This window comes from Vanessa tameamea, chromosome 13 (genome assembly GCF_037043105.1).
Source record: "Vanessa tameamea isolate UH-Manoa-2023 chromosome 13, ilVanTame1 primary haplotype, whole genome shotgun sequence".
Lineage (NCBI taxonomy): Eukaryota > Metazoa > Arthropoda > Insecta > Lepidoptera > Nymphalidae > Vanessa > Vanessa tameamea.
In genome coordinates this window covers 7,856,387-7,874,125 of record NC_087321.1, presented here as the reverse complement: position 1 = coordinate 7,874,125, position 17,739 = coordinate 7,856,387, and the positions used below count along the sequence as shown (strand labels likewise).

The 17,739-nt window shown below is 32.2% G+C and overlaps 1 protein-coding gene across 2 annotated transcripts in view; it reads left to right on the top strand.

The window, feature by feature from the left end:
- LOC113403382 (G protein-coupled receptor kinase 1) overlaps window positions 1-17,515 on the top strand; it is a 35,698-nt gene extending 18,183 nt beyond the window's left edge. Inside the window, exons 5-16 of one of the 2 annotated variants that reach the window (XM_026643920.2) lie at window positions 336-410; window positions 483-544; window positions 620-728; window positions 3,025-3,159; window positions 9,695-9,860; window positions 10,945-11,086; window positions 11,505-11,685; window positions 12,188-12,288; window positions 12,694-12,856; window positions 13,418-13,586; window positions 13,992-14,236; window positions 14,321-17,515. In XM_026643920.2, coding sequence (XP_026499705.1) covers window positions 336-410; window positions 483-544; window positions 620-728; window positions 3,025-3,159; window positions 9,695-9,860; window positions 10,945-11,086; window positions 11,505-11,685; window positions 12,188-12,288; window positions 12,694-12,856; window positions 13,418-13,586; window positions 13,992-14,236; window positions 14,321-14,515 — 1,743 coding nt within the window. In that variant the 3' untranslated portion in view covers window positions 14,516-17,515. The remainder of the gene's footprint in view (window positions 1-335; window positions 411-482; window positions 545-619; window positions 729-3,024; window positions 3,160-9,694; window positions 9,861-10,944; window positions 11,087-11,504; window positions 11,686-12,187; window positions 12,289-12,693; window positions 12,857-13,417; window positions 13,587-13,991; window positions 14,237-14,320) is intronic. The other variant, XM_026643921.2, reaches the window with a different exon arrangement.
- Window positions 17,516-17,739: the final 224 nt, after the last annotated feature.

The window sequence follows — 17,739 nt, the reverse complement described above, 5'->3', positions numbered from 1 at the left end:
TTATTGTAAGTCGTGTCACAGCACACAAACTCGCGAGATAGATTATAATCCAACGGTATTTACAATTTTACGGTGATATATAAATTATATATTCATGCACCCTAAATTCACTGAAAACCGGAATAAAGATTGTTCTGTCGTTAGTGTCTTTACTCATTCATTCATTTAAACCGACAAACCGAAATAAAGAGTATTGATATTTGACAGTTGAGTGGGCTGCACTTTCCTTAACGGGTTTGTCAGCCTTATTGCATGTTATGTAAATACCAAAAATTTTAAAAATATATATATTCTTACTAATAACACATAATATAAACCATTTTTTACTGTTTAAGGATTATTCTAAAGAATGCGTCGCGCATGTACAAAAATATCTAATGAAACACGAGGTACCACCGAATCTATTTGAGGTAAAATTATATTTATATATTTATTGGTTTATTATTCTGTTCGATGTTACTAAAACTACCCTTACATTTCAGCCCTATATTGAAGAAATATTCCAGCATTTAAGAGGAGAACCGTTTAAAAATTTCTTAGAAAGGTATCTTAGTGAAACGGCTGTATAGATATTGTTGCGATCAAGTATTTTTTTCCTAATGGGGATTTTTTGTTTCAGTGATAAATATACGAGATTTTGCCAATGGAAAAATTTAGAATTGAATATTCAGTTGACAATGAACGATTTTAGCGTACATCGTATCATCGGTCGAGGAGGCTTCGGTGAAGTGAGTTCGTTTAATATTTTTTATATTCTATGGTGTGTATAAATCACCGTAGAATTGTAAATACAGCTAGATTGTATTATTCTATCTCGCGAGATTGTAAACTACCGAAATATTGTGAATGGTGATTTAACTCAAAATAAAACGTCAAAAATTTCGATAGTTTATGATATTTCAGTTACGTTAGGTTAGAGTTTTTTATAATTGAACTTTAATTAGCTTCGGTAGATTATAATCTACCGAAAAGTAATGCGTTAAATTGTAAGCAGTATGTTACGGTTCACAATCTTGCGAGATAGATTATAATCTAACAGTATTTACAATATTACGGTGACATATACATTTTATGTGTATGTCAAATTAATGTTACTTACAAATTGTATATATGTTATGTTATCACGAGTTAATTTCGTGATTAAAAATGATTACTTGTTACTTTCTTATAAGGAATTACTAATATTCCTATTTACCTCCTTATATAGACTTAAAGCTTGTCTTAAGAGTAGGGATGATAATAGCCCAAGGGGTCAGGACCGATCCTGGGACTTTTTATATAGGTTTAAACCATAGCGCTATTGGCTCTTCAAAATTTGTCTAATAAGTTAATTTTTCTATAAGATATACGTTACTATACGTATTGTATACTTTGTAAAGACTTCTAAAAGTAAAGCTTACTAATTCAGTACAAACGTTTCTATTAACAGATGCACTAAAAATGTAAATATAAACAGACACTAAACTATATATATTTACATATAGAGAATCCTCTTTGGTCTCCGAGAACAAACATCAACACGCTACTAAATAGTGTTTACAGTCGCTTGTTACGGCGAGACTACCTCGCCTGCTATGCGCTGGATTGTATTGATGACCAGTTATTGGCAGGTGGTAGTGACATGTTCTCCGTCTGCGTCACCTTTTTTTATAAAACCGCTGTCCTTATCCAGTAAGCTCGGTATCTGTTTGACAAATTTCATTAAGATCGGTTAAGTTGAGATTCGCTAACAAGCAGCCATACAAGATATTTTTATATATTAGTATATATTCATTGATATTAGTATAAGTAGATAAAGGAATAGGGGCTATGAAATAATAAGTTCGTTTCAATAACAGTATTCTAGTTTCTATTATCTATTATGTTCTATTCCTTCAAATATCCCTACAGTTGAAAGTAAAGCCGATATGCATTCGCGAATGCAATATGATCAACATCGTATCGCGAAATCGATAGCCTTTTTGTTGTTCTTAGGCATGGTTTTCGCACCATGTTTCAGAACAGAAATACTATATTTATATACTAAGTTTAAAAAAAATGTTATTGAACTATTGAAATTAAAAAAATCGTGCTTTGATTACATTTGTATTGTCTCGAAACTATTATCAAGATACAATCGCGCGGTTCGAGATTTTAAAAATCGTTCGCGAATGTTATCGCGGTATTAATAAAAACATAAGTGTCGTAGCGACGGCGTTTTCGTGACAATGTATTTGTAAATGTAATATCGGCTTGATTATGATAGGTCCGATTTTGATCTAAACATTTTGACGTTTGACGTTTTCTAGAAGTGTGTGTATGTTCGACAAACTCGCATTATTTGTTGTCTCTACTTGATATAATTTCATCACACGTTTGATGGAGACCTGATTCAGTTTTACTTTTTTCGAAACCTATGTTACATGTAAACGTATATACATCGTATATACATAGTATAAACAAAGAGTCGGTGCACTGGTTAGTTAGTCAAAAGAAAAAAGTTATTAAGGACTATAAAAAGCAACATTTATTCTCTACTGCGGTTAGAACATGAGAAGAAAATATAGTTCATGGTGAGAGCTCATTAATATGCTACGTGTAACCGTGCCAGGGTAGCCCTAAAGAAAATCTATGCGCTATCTCTAGGATTGCAATCAAATAGTAAAGAAAGTTACCTACTTTTCCTTCACGATGCTGCTACGTGTTCATTTAGCTTTCATATGTTTGAATAGATAAATTTGAATCCGTACAAATTATGAAAATGTTAATATTAACTTGTGTATTAAAACTATAAATTTCAAACCAGGATGTTTTTTTAAGGTCTTCAAAAAAAAATAGCTCAAAAGTCGATTCATAATTCAATTTACTTACATTATTTGTAAAAGAATAATCTAAAATGTGATTCAAACTTTATTCTTGGTCTTATTGCGACTCGATGAGTCTCTCTTATGAATAACGCTATTACGTTCTAAGGCTTCTTATTATATCATTCGCTAATATTTTCGATTGATAACAAAATATTTTATAAAAAACTCTCGTTGCAAGGTTTATGGTTGCCGAAAGGCGGACACGGGGAAGATGTACGCTATGAAATGTTTGGATAAGAAGCGTATCAAGATGAAGCAAGGCGAGACGCTCGCTCTAAACGAGCGAATCATGCTCTCTCTAGTCAGTACCGGGGTGAGTGCATTCTTTATTATTTTAAACGATAAAATGTATATAAACATTCTTCTAGGAAGAGCTATACAGAATCGTCAAATAACAAGATTTAATTAAATGAAAATCTACCGCTGATTCGTAATGTAGATCCTACTGAGAAGAACTTTAGTTATTTTCAATTATTATATATATTTAATTAGATAGAAGTTTTTTCACTCATCAAATTACATTGTTCAGCTGTATATAAGTCACTAATATATATATCAATAATAGTATTTATAAGTCAAAGTACATAACCTACATCAAATTCTGTGCTAACATTAGGTACGGTTTTTATAATATTATATAGAATAATATTTATATTACTATATATAATATTATACGATCTATTTTCTACTAATGTTTTTTTAACTCGTTTTTTTATTTCGGTCGCGGTTGCCAATATCGTTAACTTAACTTATAATACCGTGAATTATTTAACTGCGCAGAAGAAATTATAATGCAGAATAAGCGTATGTCCAAACACAGGTGCACTGTGTACTCCCTCACTCATAATCCAAACAGACGGCAATCCGACACGAATGGAGAGATTAGGCTGCAGGTTTTAGGTGCTTTTCAACATGATCTGTAGCACTGCAAAAATTCAACTTCTAGCTATTAAAAAATTTGAACCAATAATCGGTTTGCAGCCATTAAGCTAGCCGCTAAACAAACGCGGCAGTTTAGTTGAAATGCTAACATTTAAACCTATTAATTAAATAAAACTATTTCCTTGTAATTTTATGGAACGTTTATAATTTTTAATGTATTTTTAATTTTAATAGTGCAGTAAAAAAAAAATCGCCTATATTGTTTGACTAATCGTTACATGTATATATACATACATATGCTTTTCGTATTTATTTTAAACTTTTATGTCAAATAAATAAATTTAATTTTCTCTATATATTTCCATAAATAGATACCGCTTTCAAAAAAATATCATTAATCAGGGTATTATATAAATAAGTATAAAATTTTCTCGTAAATTACATTTTAAGAAAATACGAGCGCTTTTTTAGTCATCTTAATGTTTCCATCGCGTGGTTCGCGCCACGGAGATTTGCATATTTAAAACAAAGGAATAGCATTACAATGTCGTACTCTCTGGAGTAAGAAACCAAGTAAGTAGTTTGCAATATTGTTTCTAAAGGGTTCTGATTAAATCGTTATTAAAAATTGTTCATTAAACGTCGTAAGTGGATCAACATGCAAGTAAATCAATAAATATTTGTCATTTGTGTTTATGTGGTTAAGTAAAATTGTAATAAAATTATTTAAGTACGAATAAACGAAATTTTTATCGTGTTTTTTTTTATGAAAATATTCGGTACGGTTATTTTTGTGATCCAATTTTATCGTATTTATTTAGGGTCAGCTTCTTAAGGTTATGATTGTCAGTATATTTTATATATGTCTATATGGTGAAACATGTAGATACGTGAAAACGTTTATATTTCGTGTATGTGATCAATATATTTGTGGAACTCGCTATTAAAATAATTTGTTGATTTAGGAGTACAAACATATACTAAATAAATAATGTAATTTATTTTGTCAGAATTATTTAAATTGTTCGTTAAACTTTCGACGTTATTTTGCGTTAAATATCAAAACTATTAACTTGATTTTGCTACGGAATTGTATCTTTGTTTAAAACTCGTTCTAGGAATACAGTTCCGTTGCGAACTCCAACGAAGTTTTGCTTTAACGAAAAATTTGTAAAGAGAAACACAATTTAATCATTTTATTTTAATCTGTAATTTTAACTCTTAAAGTATGTAATTGTATTCGAAAATATTGACTATTTGTTTTTATTAATCATACAAAAAATAACAAACGTCTACCATTTCCGAGCACTTCTTGCGATGTGTAAGTAAGTATGTCATTAGTGTTTTTACCTTATTAAATGCTTATTAAATTCTGTTCGAATGCTATACTTCCTGTTTAGGTTTAATAAACGATATTGTTTGACCTTATATCTATAATCGTATGAGTGTTACATGCGATGGTGGGTTTCCGTCCAATCGGACAATGAAAGTGACGAAATACAGAGTACATCTATGAGCACATAGATAGATATGCATTTGAATATAATCCTGCAGTTAACTGGTTGCAAATGGCCGCTATGGTCGAAATCGGTCTGATCATCATCGTCATATGAATAATTAAAAATAAATAAATTTAAACGAGTTTGAACCGCATAATAATCTACTTTGATAACTTAACAGCTCAGTAGCCTTATTCGAATATAATGTAATCACAGTATCGCATGACTTTGTTTATACAATTAATTTTAAAATAGTGTTTATTATATATATATATATATAGATAATAGTATTTTAAATAAATATGTGTCTGTCCGTATTAAAGGCAAGAAAGAAAAATAAGGCAGAAACATATTTACAGGTTCATGTGTTGTATGTTCATGACGCGTATCTTTGTTGGCGACAAGTCAACCATGTGTTTCCTCTCGGTACCTACATGAGGCTTTATCGCCGAGTTTTCGTTATTATTTAACTCAGATAAATTCAATGAGACTTTTCATTCGAAAAAGATACAGTATATAGGCGTCTTTGTTAACGTACAGGCAAAATAAATGTTTGATTTTCGTTTTCGTATTTAAAATAATATACTCTACGATTATTGATTTAATATTTCATCACGATGTTAACTGTATACATTGACAACCAGTTATCTCGATTTTGTACTGACACTCGAAATGAATGTATGTTGAGGAATAAACGTTCTTCGAATATAACTGAAGTATTGTTCGAAGTGCTACGGAGACCGTTTTTATATATATATATATATAGTAAAGTTGGAAGCTCGTGTATTCAATGCATTCTTGTGCAGATTTGTTCGCACGAACCTTGAGCGTGGCTGTTCTAACCATGGTGACTCGACACTGACCTAAAACGGGCACTATTTAACCTAGAGACTTAATATTTGTTTTATCTTACCCTGATCAATTAAATATTTCACATTACATTCTTCCCATTGATTTCTAAATGTTTACTGAGAAAACCTACTTTTTAGTTATGAGCAAAAGTAATAAATCTTAATATATACCTAGTGTATAGATGTTTCTATATATTGAAATGATCGTATCATTTAGCTGGACGACATTGTTTGTCTCCATGAATAAGAAACTTAATATCATACAAAATCAGGTCTACTAAGTTAAATGACGAAAAGTTTGTTGGTCTAGCAATTGTTCAATAAATATAATCCAATCATATGTTTGAATGGTCAATACATTACATTGGTGATTTGTGACGTTAAAACTTACGTATTCGAAATACATTGATAATTTTAATGAACACGGATAAAAGTATCATAAACAATTTATGTTATAATAATACAGGTTTCGGTGAAAACAAATCTTATCTTCAAGTGGCTAAATGTTTCATAAACCACACGTGAAGTTGTTTTTTTTTTATGACGACAACGATTTGATTGTTTATCTATATACTGCTTTGATTCATAGTAATATCTTCATAACGCTGTGTGTATACATGATATGTCATCGGGGACATAAACGATATCCGACCAATTGGACTGAAACGAATTGGCTCGCCCTCAATTTGTCGTAGTCCAAGCCGCTTCCGTTGCATTTTGTTTTACAATTCAAACCAATTGAATTTTTCATCTTTATTAATAGCTTAATTCTAAACTATCATTACGTTTGCTTTATTCTTTTTTGAAATTTGAATATTCAGTTTGTTAAAATATTGATTGTACTTTTAATGTTAAACAAATAAGTTTGAGACTGTTCAATTAGTATATTATGGTTCCAATGGTTAGAACACGTGTATTTTGCGAGAACAGAGTTAAAAGTGTGCTTGTGCGTGCAGTGGGCTTCAATCCCAGACACTTATATTGTCTTAATCATTAATTTTTTCCTTGTCGCTGAAGGAAAACATTGTGAGGAAATGTACATGTGTCGGGTAAAAATTTGCAATATGTGTATCCACCTAACCGCATTGGACAGCGTCGTGTCAGAAGCTTTAAACCGTCTCATCGAAAGGAAAGGAGGTTTTACCCAAGCAGTGGTACATTTAAAGTATTATGACTTATTAGGTTATCATTCGGTACACACCTTATTGAAACTGTTTTCATTCGACTTAAAGTTAGAGATTTATTGCGGGATGTTTTTTACAAAACAGGAACACTAACGTTTACACTGAATTGCATTTACAATAGATACGATGGGAACAGTGACCAAAAAATGTTTAATCAATCACGAGAAAAAAGATAAACTGAATATAACATAAGTTTCGATCACAAAATCAATAGTACATACTTCGTGGGGGCACGGTAACAATATATTCTACATAGTTTAGCATTTGTCACATAATTAGTGTAATATTTACCGTTCGTGTGTCTGTTATAATTATTATAAAAGACTAATGCCTAAGTTTTTGGCTGGTTAATAAATTTTACTTTCTAAACCGGTAGGTGTAAAATATCGTTTCAACGGTGCCTGCTCATTTCGGCATGTATATTTTAATAGAATAAAAAGATATTGAAATCATAAAAATGTAATCAGTATTTCTTTACATATTTGTCTCTGATAGAGTCTCTATGTTGCTAAGAATGACTACACCAATAAATCTTTTGGAAAACATATTCGACGTACTGACGGTTTTGATACAGGCTATATATTGTAGGTTTAGAAATAAAATCGCTTCATATACAAGAGACGGTAAATCTACAGAACTCAAGACATATCCATTCTCGTGACCTAAAAGCCTCTCCCTAGTCGGATAAGTCCGTCGGTCTCCAAAGTTTATAAAACGGGTACCGCCTCGACCTCTTAGTCTTAACTTATTACATTTACATGTTGGCTTAACTTATGATGTGAGTCTCTTTTTCTCTGACCTTATTTCGAAATGTATTCGACGTGGTAACTGTATGGTCATGTATACAATTTAGGATAAGGCTATTCAAAATCAAGCTCATATAAAAACTGTTGAATCATCATTTTACAGTATTAACATGAAAAGCTATAATCGGTTCAAATGTAGGTTATTCCGAGAACCGCCAAAAAACCACCAAAAAGTAGATTTACTCTTATCCGCCAACAAACAAAGGCATGAAAATCCACGAATGCTAACTCCATGCTTTTTAATCATCTATATATTCTTTCATCGAGTAATAAACCTCATTTACCAATATTCCTTGAAAAGTTTTTAATGGAATAAGATTTATGTATGGTAAAAATGACAAATTTTATTTCACTTGACTCATCGAGTACCGATCATTAAATAATCATTTTTACTTACTCGATAAACCGATAAATTACTGACTTCCTTCGTAATAAATGCATTAACAACACATTATAAACCGATTTAGGGGTAATTGCTTTGATATGCGGTTAATCTTTCAAATCAATTTCTACTCATATAATGCATCGATTCGAGATCGTTCACGCAAATAGATGTATTATTAGCTCGACCAGGAGTAGTTTTAATGCCTTCCAGTCCATTTGTCAGAACGACTAAGCTTATCTTTTATGAGCATTCGTCTGGTAGCAGGGCGCCGCCTCGTCTACTTGTGTCGTACACAGCACTAACAAGATCACGGCTATCTCAGCGCGACACGCCTTGTCTCGAAGATCAACTTGTTCTTCAATTACATTGACAACTTTAACGCATCGATCACGGTTCACATGTACCAGATGTTATCTCTAACTCTTCTCTTGTCTTTGTTGGCGATGTCTCTGTTATTTGGAAAATTTTGAACGATCCAACTTTTCCAACTTAGTAAACTTATCAAATTGAACGAAACCTTTCTCCGACAACATAATTGTGTCTCGTCTGTATGTTTTTATTGATTGCATTTAAAATTTAATCCAAATCGATGTTCATACGCATTTGCGATTATCGAGGCTTATCAATCAAAATAATCGCACGGCGCTGCGAAGATAATGTTTGAAGTGGTCACAAAAACATAATTCGATTACCACATGTTCATGAAGTGGGATCGTTTGATAATTTTATTTGTTACCACGTAATTGGAAGTGGTTAAACTATTCGATTCACCCGGTCGTACTTGTCACGAGGCCGTCTCGTAAACAAAGGGAACGCATTCATCACAACGCTCGGTTAATATTTCCGCTTCTCGTAATACGCCGTCATAACGTTCCAGCAGTTTATTAGTTTTATGCTATTTCGCCTTTCGACCAGCCAATGCGTCAAACAATGTTTATTTACACTTCTCGAGAATTTAATACGAAGGCGAAAACCATCGAAATCGGTTGGAATTATTTTTTTATTATTACTAGAGCATATTTTTTAAATCAATAAACTTCACCTAAAATTCTGGATTGAGCTTGAAACATTTGTATAAGATTGAGACATTAATCAAATTGTTGGTGGAATACTATGAAAAAACGTATGAGTCATTGAGAAAGTCTGAGGTACGACAGCATGAGTCGCCGTGAAAACCTAACAACGGCGAGATGACGTTTCATTTGTCAATTTCCTACAATTAATACGTGCGTCTGTTCCAGGTGGATTGTCCATTCATCGTGTGCATGACGTACGCGTTTCACACGCCCGACAAGCTTTGCTTCATTCTGGACCTTATGAACGGTGGGGATCTCCATTACCACCTCTCCCAACATGGCGTCTTCAATGAGGCAGAAATGAAGTTTTATGCAGCCGAAGTCATATTAGGTAAAACAAGATTGAAACACAGAGTTCGTTATTTATATAATTCTTAATTGGTGTCTCGTAAAACGTTAAAGGCGACTCGGCTCTTTTTCTTTTTGCATTAGTAGTGTTCCGTTTAAAAGTAGCAACTGTGCAATTTCTTTTTGTTAGCTCCACTTATTCTCAAGTTTTGAACAGTATTAAGAAACGTTTTTTTAGTTACATTTGTGTTGAAAATTTGTTTTTAACTGTAACTGAAAGTATTACGTGAAACGTCACTCGAACGGTTCTTGATCGGAGTGGCCAATAGATGTGGACAACCATTAACTCTAACGAGATGGTCAAAGTGGAGTGCATTCGAGTTGTCACAATTGCAGTTAGGTCCCACTAATCGAACTCCGCTGAGTTTTAATTGACCGTAATGAAAAGGCATCCTGCGTATACAATATGAATGTACACCGATCTATTTTTTTATCTTTATTCCCCTACTACATAAAGCCGATATTATCTCTCGTGATTTATGAAAAGTGCGGTCAATTGTACTTGACATATTTAATATTAATTTATGCCGCTCATATTTAACCTCGCCCTCATACTGTTGGTGATTATTCTATATTCTATTAATAAATTAAATTTAACTAATCAGCCGATGGATATATTTGAAAATAACGTCAACGTAGTAATGTGTTTGCTTTGTTATTGATATTAATAATTATTATTTCGTACGGTAAAAAAATGTAAACAAAGAATTATTAATAGTAATTAACACGTTACAAATGAGTTGCGTAAATCGTGTAATGTATAATGAAAAAATATTTAATTATAACACGATAGTGTGGGGAATTCACACCTTTGTAAAATGAATAAAGTATAATTATTTCATTATCTAATATCATGTAACAACTGACATTTATAACAATTAAATGTTTTGCTTTAAACAACTACGTTTTTGATAATAATCAATATTGTCAGTCTTAGTGTAATCCAGCTTTATGTTTCAAATTACTAACGATATATTGATAAATAAAATTAAATTATATTGTTATTTTATAACAATGGTTCCGTTTAATTATAAAATATGTATTTATAATGTTATGATTTTTTCTAGGTTTGGAACACATGCACAAACGGCACATAGTGTACAGAGATTTGAAACCAGCGAACATATTGCTCGACGAACACGGTCACGTTCGGATATCCGACCTTGGACTTGCTTGCGACTTCTCTAAGAAGAAACCGCACGCCAGCGTGTAAGTTTAAATATATTTATGACAAAGATATACATCACTGTCTGTTATATAAAACTACTAAGACATGTCTCCTACTTATGTAAGATGAATAAAATAGTTACAATTTTAAAGATCTGATTTAACAAACGTCAGGAAATGTTTTCAATCACTTTATTTATAGAGCATAAAAAGTATTGACAAGTATTCTTCAATATACTTATTTTATTTGAATATTGTGCCCGTCAATCTATCAAGTACAATTATTGTAACAGGAAATACTTACTTTATTTCTTTTAAATTGTTTATTACTTTAAATCATATTCCTACCATTCCATTGACGAGTATCAAAACAATAAATTCAACAAAACAAAGTGTAGTTTAAATTATTGAAAAATTTTGTTAACTAAAAGGTCATATTGGAGTTCGTTATGATTTCCAGCGGAACCCATGGTTACATGGCACCCGAAGTGCTGTCCAAGGGTACCGGATACGACTCTTCGGCTGACTGGTTCAGTTTCGGCTGCATGCTCTACAAGCTTCTGAAAGGTCATTCGCCCTTCCGCCAACACAAAACTAAGGATAAACACGAAATAGACAGGATGACTCTCACCATGGTACATGTAATCTTTGTTTCAGTTTAATATATATTCTATTTATAAAATAATCGTTTTTTCATGTAATTTCAAAATTTGCACACCTCAATCACGGAAATTATCGTTATAAGGAGAGCTGAATTAAAAAAAAACGAATACGCGTTTTTGTAATAATGACTTTTGAGATTATATCAAACTAGGTTGTTTGTAATAGTGATTTCCACTTTATTCAAATAGGCTTTTGCATCGCACTTTTTTACCGAGAAGAACCGGCAACAAACTCAGTATTTACTCTTTTCCACGATTTCGTCACTAAGTTTTGTCAATGAAATCAGTAGTTATTTAAAAAAATTTTACTTGAAGATTATACAATTATTTGTTATACAATTATACAAAGGATTTAATGTCCGACTACGTCTAGAGTACTCTAAATGCTTCAACATTTGAGGTGTGCAAAAAAAAAAAAATTTGATATTATATAATAATTTTCTGTATTGAAGTCTATTAAAAAATATATATTATATTTTAGAATGTCGAACTGCCTGAATCATTTAGCCCAAGTCTGAAGAGTTTGTTGGAAGGATTATTACAAAGAGATATCAACAAGCGACTCGGCTGCAAGGGACGAGGGTAAGATTTTACAAATTGTGAAAAACTTTTATGACAGATTTGAACGTGTCCAGTATTACAATATTACAATTTAACTTTTGTAAACAGTTAAATTGTTTATTAGATTTATAAAATTGAGATGATGTACGATATAGCTCTAGCCGTTGTATGTATTATAGATATATTAATCAGGACCTGTTTGTAGTGCATATTATAGCAGAGATAGCGTAGAGATATGTAAATATGTGTTTTACTCTACTCCTACCATAGACTATGGATACATTTTATTTTTTCGAATTTGAAAATAACCTGTGACATAAAGAATTGCATGAGACATAATTTAAGTGTGTAAAGAAATGTTACGATTATTTGTAGAGTTAGTTTGTGTAATGTTTCAAGTCGATGCTCAAACAAATGTGCCCTCAGCGCCGACGAGGTGAAGGAGCACGTGTTCTTCGCCGGCATCGACTGGCAGCAGGTGTACCACCAGAAGTACACGCCGCCGCTCATCCCGCCGCGCGGGGAGGTCAACGCGGCCGACGCCTTCGACATCGGCAGCTTCGACGAGGAGGACACCAAGGGCATCAAGGTACACGCGGCCCTCGGTCGTACGACACGCCTTCGGGGTCGCCTGGCCGGTGGTAGCTTCACTTGATGCAGTTTGTTAAATGACGATTCAGAAGTACTTGTAAAAGACTAGTAGTAGTAGACTTGGTACTGGTGTATTCCTTTTTCGATTTAGGTTTAGCTATGCAACGTCACCTATAATTAATGTTTGCAGAAAATCAAGTCGTTCAAATAGAAAGAGTACCTAAGTAAAGAACCATTTACCCACTAAGCGATCTTCCAATCCCGTATACAGAGTGACCAGGTATACCAGGTCGTACAAGTTATTTTGTATCTTTTCTATTCATAGGAGCATATCCGAACATATTTTATGTCCGCGGCACTTGTACACTTTTAATGAATTATTATTAATTTACCTTGCTGTTACTTATTTTTTTTAATAAAACCAATTTAGTTCCCGTTTATATTCGTCTGTCTGTCGTTCTTTAACATCTTAGGGTAGTTACTCAAGTCTAAAATATAAATATAGTTATTGGATTTGTTGTCAACTAAGGCAGTTAATTTTATATAATCTTGAATATAGTTGACAGAAGCCGATCAAGCACAATACAAAGACTTCCCGCTCGTGATATCCGAGCGCTGGCAGTCAGAGGTGGCGGAAACCGTGTTCGAGACGATCAATCAGGAGGCTGATAAACTCGAAATGAAGAAAAAGTCCAAGCAGAAGCAAAAGTTTGACGCTGACGAAAAAGGTTCATATCGATTTCTTTGATATTTAAAAATTTTATACAAATGTTAACATCGTTATGAGATTTTTTGACCGCAGCTTTTCGATACTATTAAATTCAAATTTATATTAGTATAAACCAAGTATGACTAATACTTCGGAAAGAAAATACATCTGCAAGAGCTGCGAACCAAAGACAGCTGTTTTTATATCTTAAAATAGTCAGGATTATCTATGAACTCGTGCACCGATTTACATTTTATTATTTCTTAGCTTAAAGTTCTAATGCAATATTTTCAGTATACATAAGGCATGTATCCAGTGATTTGGCTTTATTATATAATACTTGTTGAAGTTGTCGTTTTAGTGGTTCTTTGTTCTTTTTTGTTTGTATTTTTATTGATATTTTTTATAAAACATTATCTTTCAGAGTCTGATTGCATATTGCATGGATATATCAAAAAGTTAGGCGGACCATTCGCTAGTGCTTGGCAGACACGTTATGCCAAACTTTATCCCAACCGCCTGGAACTCCATCTCGAGAACAGCGCCAAGCCAGAAATGATCCTCCTCGACACCGTCGAAGAAGTGTCCTCCGATTTGGTCTCCGTCAAAGGCGAGCAGTGTATCGTGTTGAGGACTAGGAACGATACCAAAATCGTTCTAACCAATACCGTGAGTACAGTCTCATTCCGAGCATAGTCTCTCAACCGAAACTAACCCGTCACATTAAAACGAACGTAATTTTACAAATTCAAGGACGAGATCGGACTCAAGGAGTGGGCGATATCGCTGCGGTCGGCGCACAAGTGCTCCCAGGAGCTGCTGGCGTCCATGGCGAAGAAGGCGGGCAAGATCTACGGCACGGACGGCGCGAAGGAGTCGCTGGCGCTGGGCCGGCCGCCGCCCGCCGCCTCGCCCGCGCCCGCGCGCGCGCCCAACGGGAGCAACTAGCACGAGCTTTCCGCGCCCAACAAGGGCGCGAAGATGTTCCGCCGCTCCAAGAGCGCCGCGCAGCTCATCAAGTGAGCGGAACATGACGATCGGTGCGAGTGCTGCGAGTGGTGTAGTGAAACCGACCGAAGTACGATGCCATGTCGACGTGGTGCGGATTGTGAGTGGTGTGCCCGTTAGTGTAGTCGGATCGTCGATCGAGGATTGACCGTTGAGGTATTCTGATTTAATAGATTTATGATATGAAGCTACTAGACGAACGAGCGGACGGCCTCGGCCGTTTCCATATTTGTAAACTGAGAGTTCAATGAGAGCCGCTCGAGTGCGGCGTTAGCGTCGTTCCCCGCCCGAAGCCGCCGCTCGTTAGTAAGGACTATAGTGACTATTAGGACTGCCAATTATTAATAAATAAATGCTGTTCGTATTTTTATTGTTGTACGAATCGATGATATAGGCATTCAATAAAGTGTATAAATAAAATTCCTTTACAGTGACTTTATTGGGTATAACTTTTGTAATTGTTTGCACGGATTAAATTTTGTAATTATTAATGTAAACATTCTGGATGTTGTATTTAACTATGTAAAATATTAATAAAATATAATTCTAGTAGATATAGAGATTACCTATATGTCTGTGTTTGTGCAATAGATAATAAAACTAAAAAAAAAATACAAATTGACTAATTGACATTGGTTATTAATAAAAATTAGTGTCTTGACATTTCGATTCGAAAGTGTATATTGATAGTTGCTTGAAATTAATCGATTTAAATTATAATTAGAGAATCTAGCACTTCAGTTACATCTGTCTATTGCACAATATGTATAAAATATAACTTATATTGTATTTATGTTATCTCTGCTGGCTCTCTTGTGCAATTTGAATAAGTTTGCATTGCATTATGTGTAGTTAAATCAATTTTGCAATTATTTATTACAAGGTACTTAAATTTATATTTGTTTCATATCTACTGTTGCATATGCAATAAGTTTGTTATTTATTCAAATAGAAAAAGATATATAAGTAAAGTTATTATAAAAATAATCTCCTTTCATATGAAATATAGAGGCAATACTTTTCTAACTACCTTAGGTGTGGTAATAACAATAGTTGTGAAGAAAATAATTAATTAGAGAGAATTTAAATGATATTCCAATTTTAAGAATTTTATCATAATTATGTTCTCCACATGATGTTGAAAGTGACTTTTACAGAGACATTTGTATGTTTTATAACAATGCAATTTATTTAAACGAAAGTTTATGTCTGATACAGATTTAATTGTTTGTCTCCTACTAAATTATATCACAATTTTAAGTGCATGTCGTAAATCTGGATCGAAATAGTCTGATTGTTTTAAACAATATAAAATAATATTTTCGAGAAATTTAATTAATTATTTATTATTATCAAGAGCTATCTGAGTACTAGTGTTCAATATGATATAATAATACTGAGTTTATAATTAATTAGGCCATAAATTAACAAGCATTTTGGTGGTTGATTATATCTGATGAGTGTATGCGGACACCTCAGTATGTTTAAACATGCAAAGGTGACAGGGTGTGATGTTATTTTGAATTAATAGTTATTATTGTAATATTGTAGTATAAAACGATGCAATAAATTTTTAATTGTACATATTATACTATTAAAGGCGTAATATAAGAAGTCGTAAAAGTCCTATTAGCTAGTAAAGTAGGAACTTTTCGTTTTACCGATAGATATTTTCTGCCTACCTATTAGTAAACTCATTAGATTTCCGAACTGTGTTTTATGGATTCAGAATTATTTCGATTTAAATAATATATATTACTTTTGAACTCATAGTTAGATGGGTAAATATAATATATTATGTAATGCATTTGAAGCTAGTTTCTAATTATATTACAACTTACATTACAAAGAAAACAAAAAAAATTTAGATAGTTTTTTTTTATAATATAATAATATTCTTAAATATGGTAATTGCGCTTATAAAGTAAGTTCAATCCAGGTTATGCCAATTATACAACTTATAATAGTTATTCATATAAACCCCGGTCTTTTTTATGTTATTCTACTCAAAATATATTGCATACTAAAATACATCAATAATATAAAGTAATCAAATCAAAAAAATCCATCTTCTCTTGATTTTCAAAACTGGTTATATAAAAATCATAATTTTAGAAATACATGTTTTATTTGATAAAACATTGTTATCATATATAAATATGGTTCATAAAGATTGTAGATAAGTTACAATTAAATATAAATGTCAGCTGACAACATGTATAAAATAATGAATATTTATTCTCTAATGTTAGATTTTATTTTATATGTAACTTTTTATATATTATTTTATATTTAAACTCGGCACCTTATGTAATAATAATAATAGTGTATGGATTAGATGCTAGTCAATTGAATTTACACAACTGGATAATTGAATGAAGTTATTTTGAAAATACAATAGATATTTACAGCTTCAACAGTATTATAGGTTAGGTTGTTTGATAAAATCATTCTGTCTAATGTGATTAAAATATTGTTTTAAAATGTATATTCGCATGTAGGAGGCTTCAGTGTTTGTCTTTAACTAAATTTATATTTATTTTTGTTGCTTCTGCTCTTTACTTCTAAACATTGGTTGAGTAGCTTCATGTGTGGCTATTAAGCTATCGCAAAATTTTCAGTAATATAATACAATTATGTAAACAATATGTAGGCTACAATGGATTTATGAATTCTCAACATTCCGTTTTGCCAAATTAGTATTAAATAATAATGTAAAAAAAGCATTTAAGGTTTTTTCTATTGTTTGTAATTTGCTTTTCACCACATTACATAGCATATATTGATATTCGAAGTTAATTTGTTTATGTAGTTGGTTATAGAACAATACACACAGCTAGATCTGTATCAGACAATGTGTTATCGTACATACCTCTTTTTAGAAAATATTTTTATTGTGAACCTACATTATGTGTAGTAAATTGTTTATTTAATCATAAAGACTTTTATTGATTCTAAATTCCTTATTTACAACCCCAACATACTGATACTATATAATTTCAAGTAAAATATTTCAAATATAATTTAAAAAAATGAATGAATATCCTAGATGTTCTAACAAATGGAAATATTGTTTTTCACAATATTAAAAATTAATTACCTCATGAAATTTAATCATCTTAATCTCATTAATATGGTTATACTTTTTGTTTACAAATAAATAA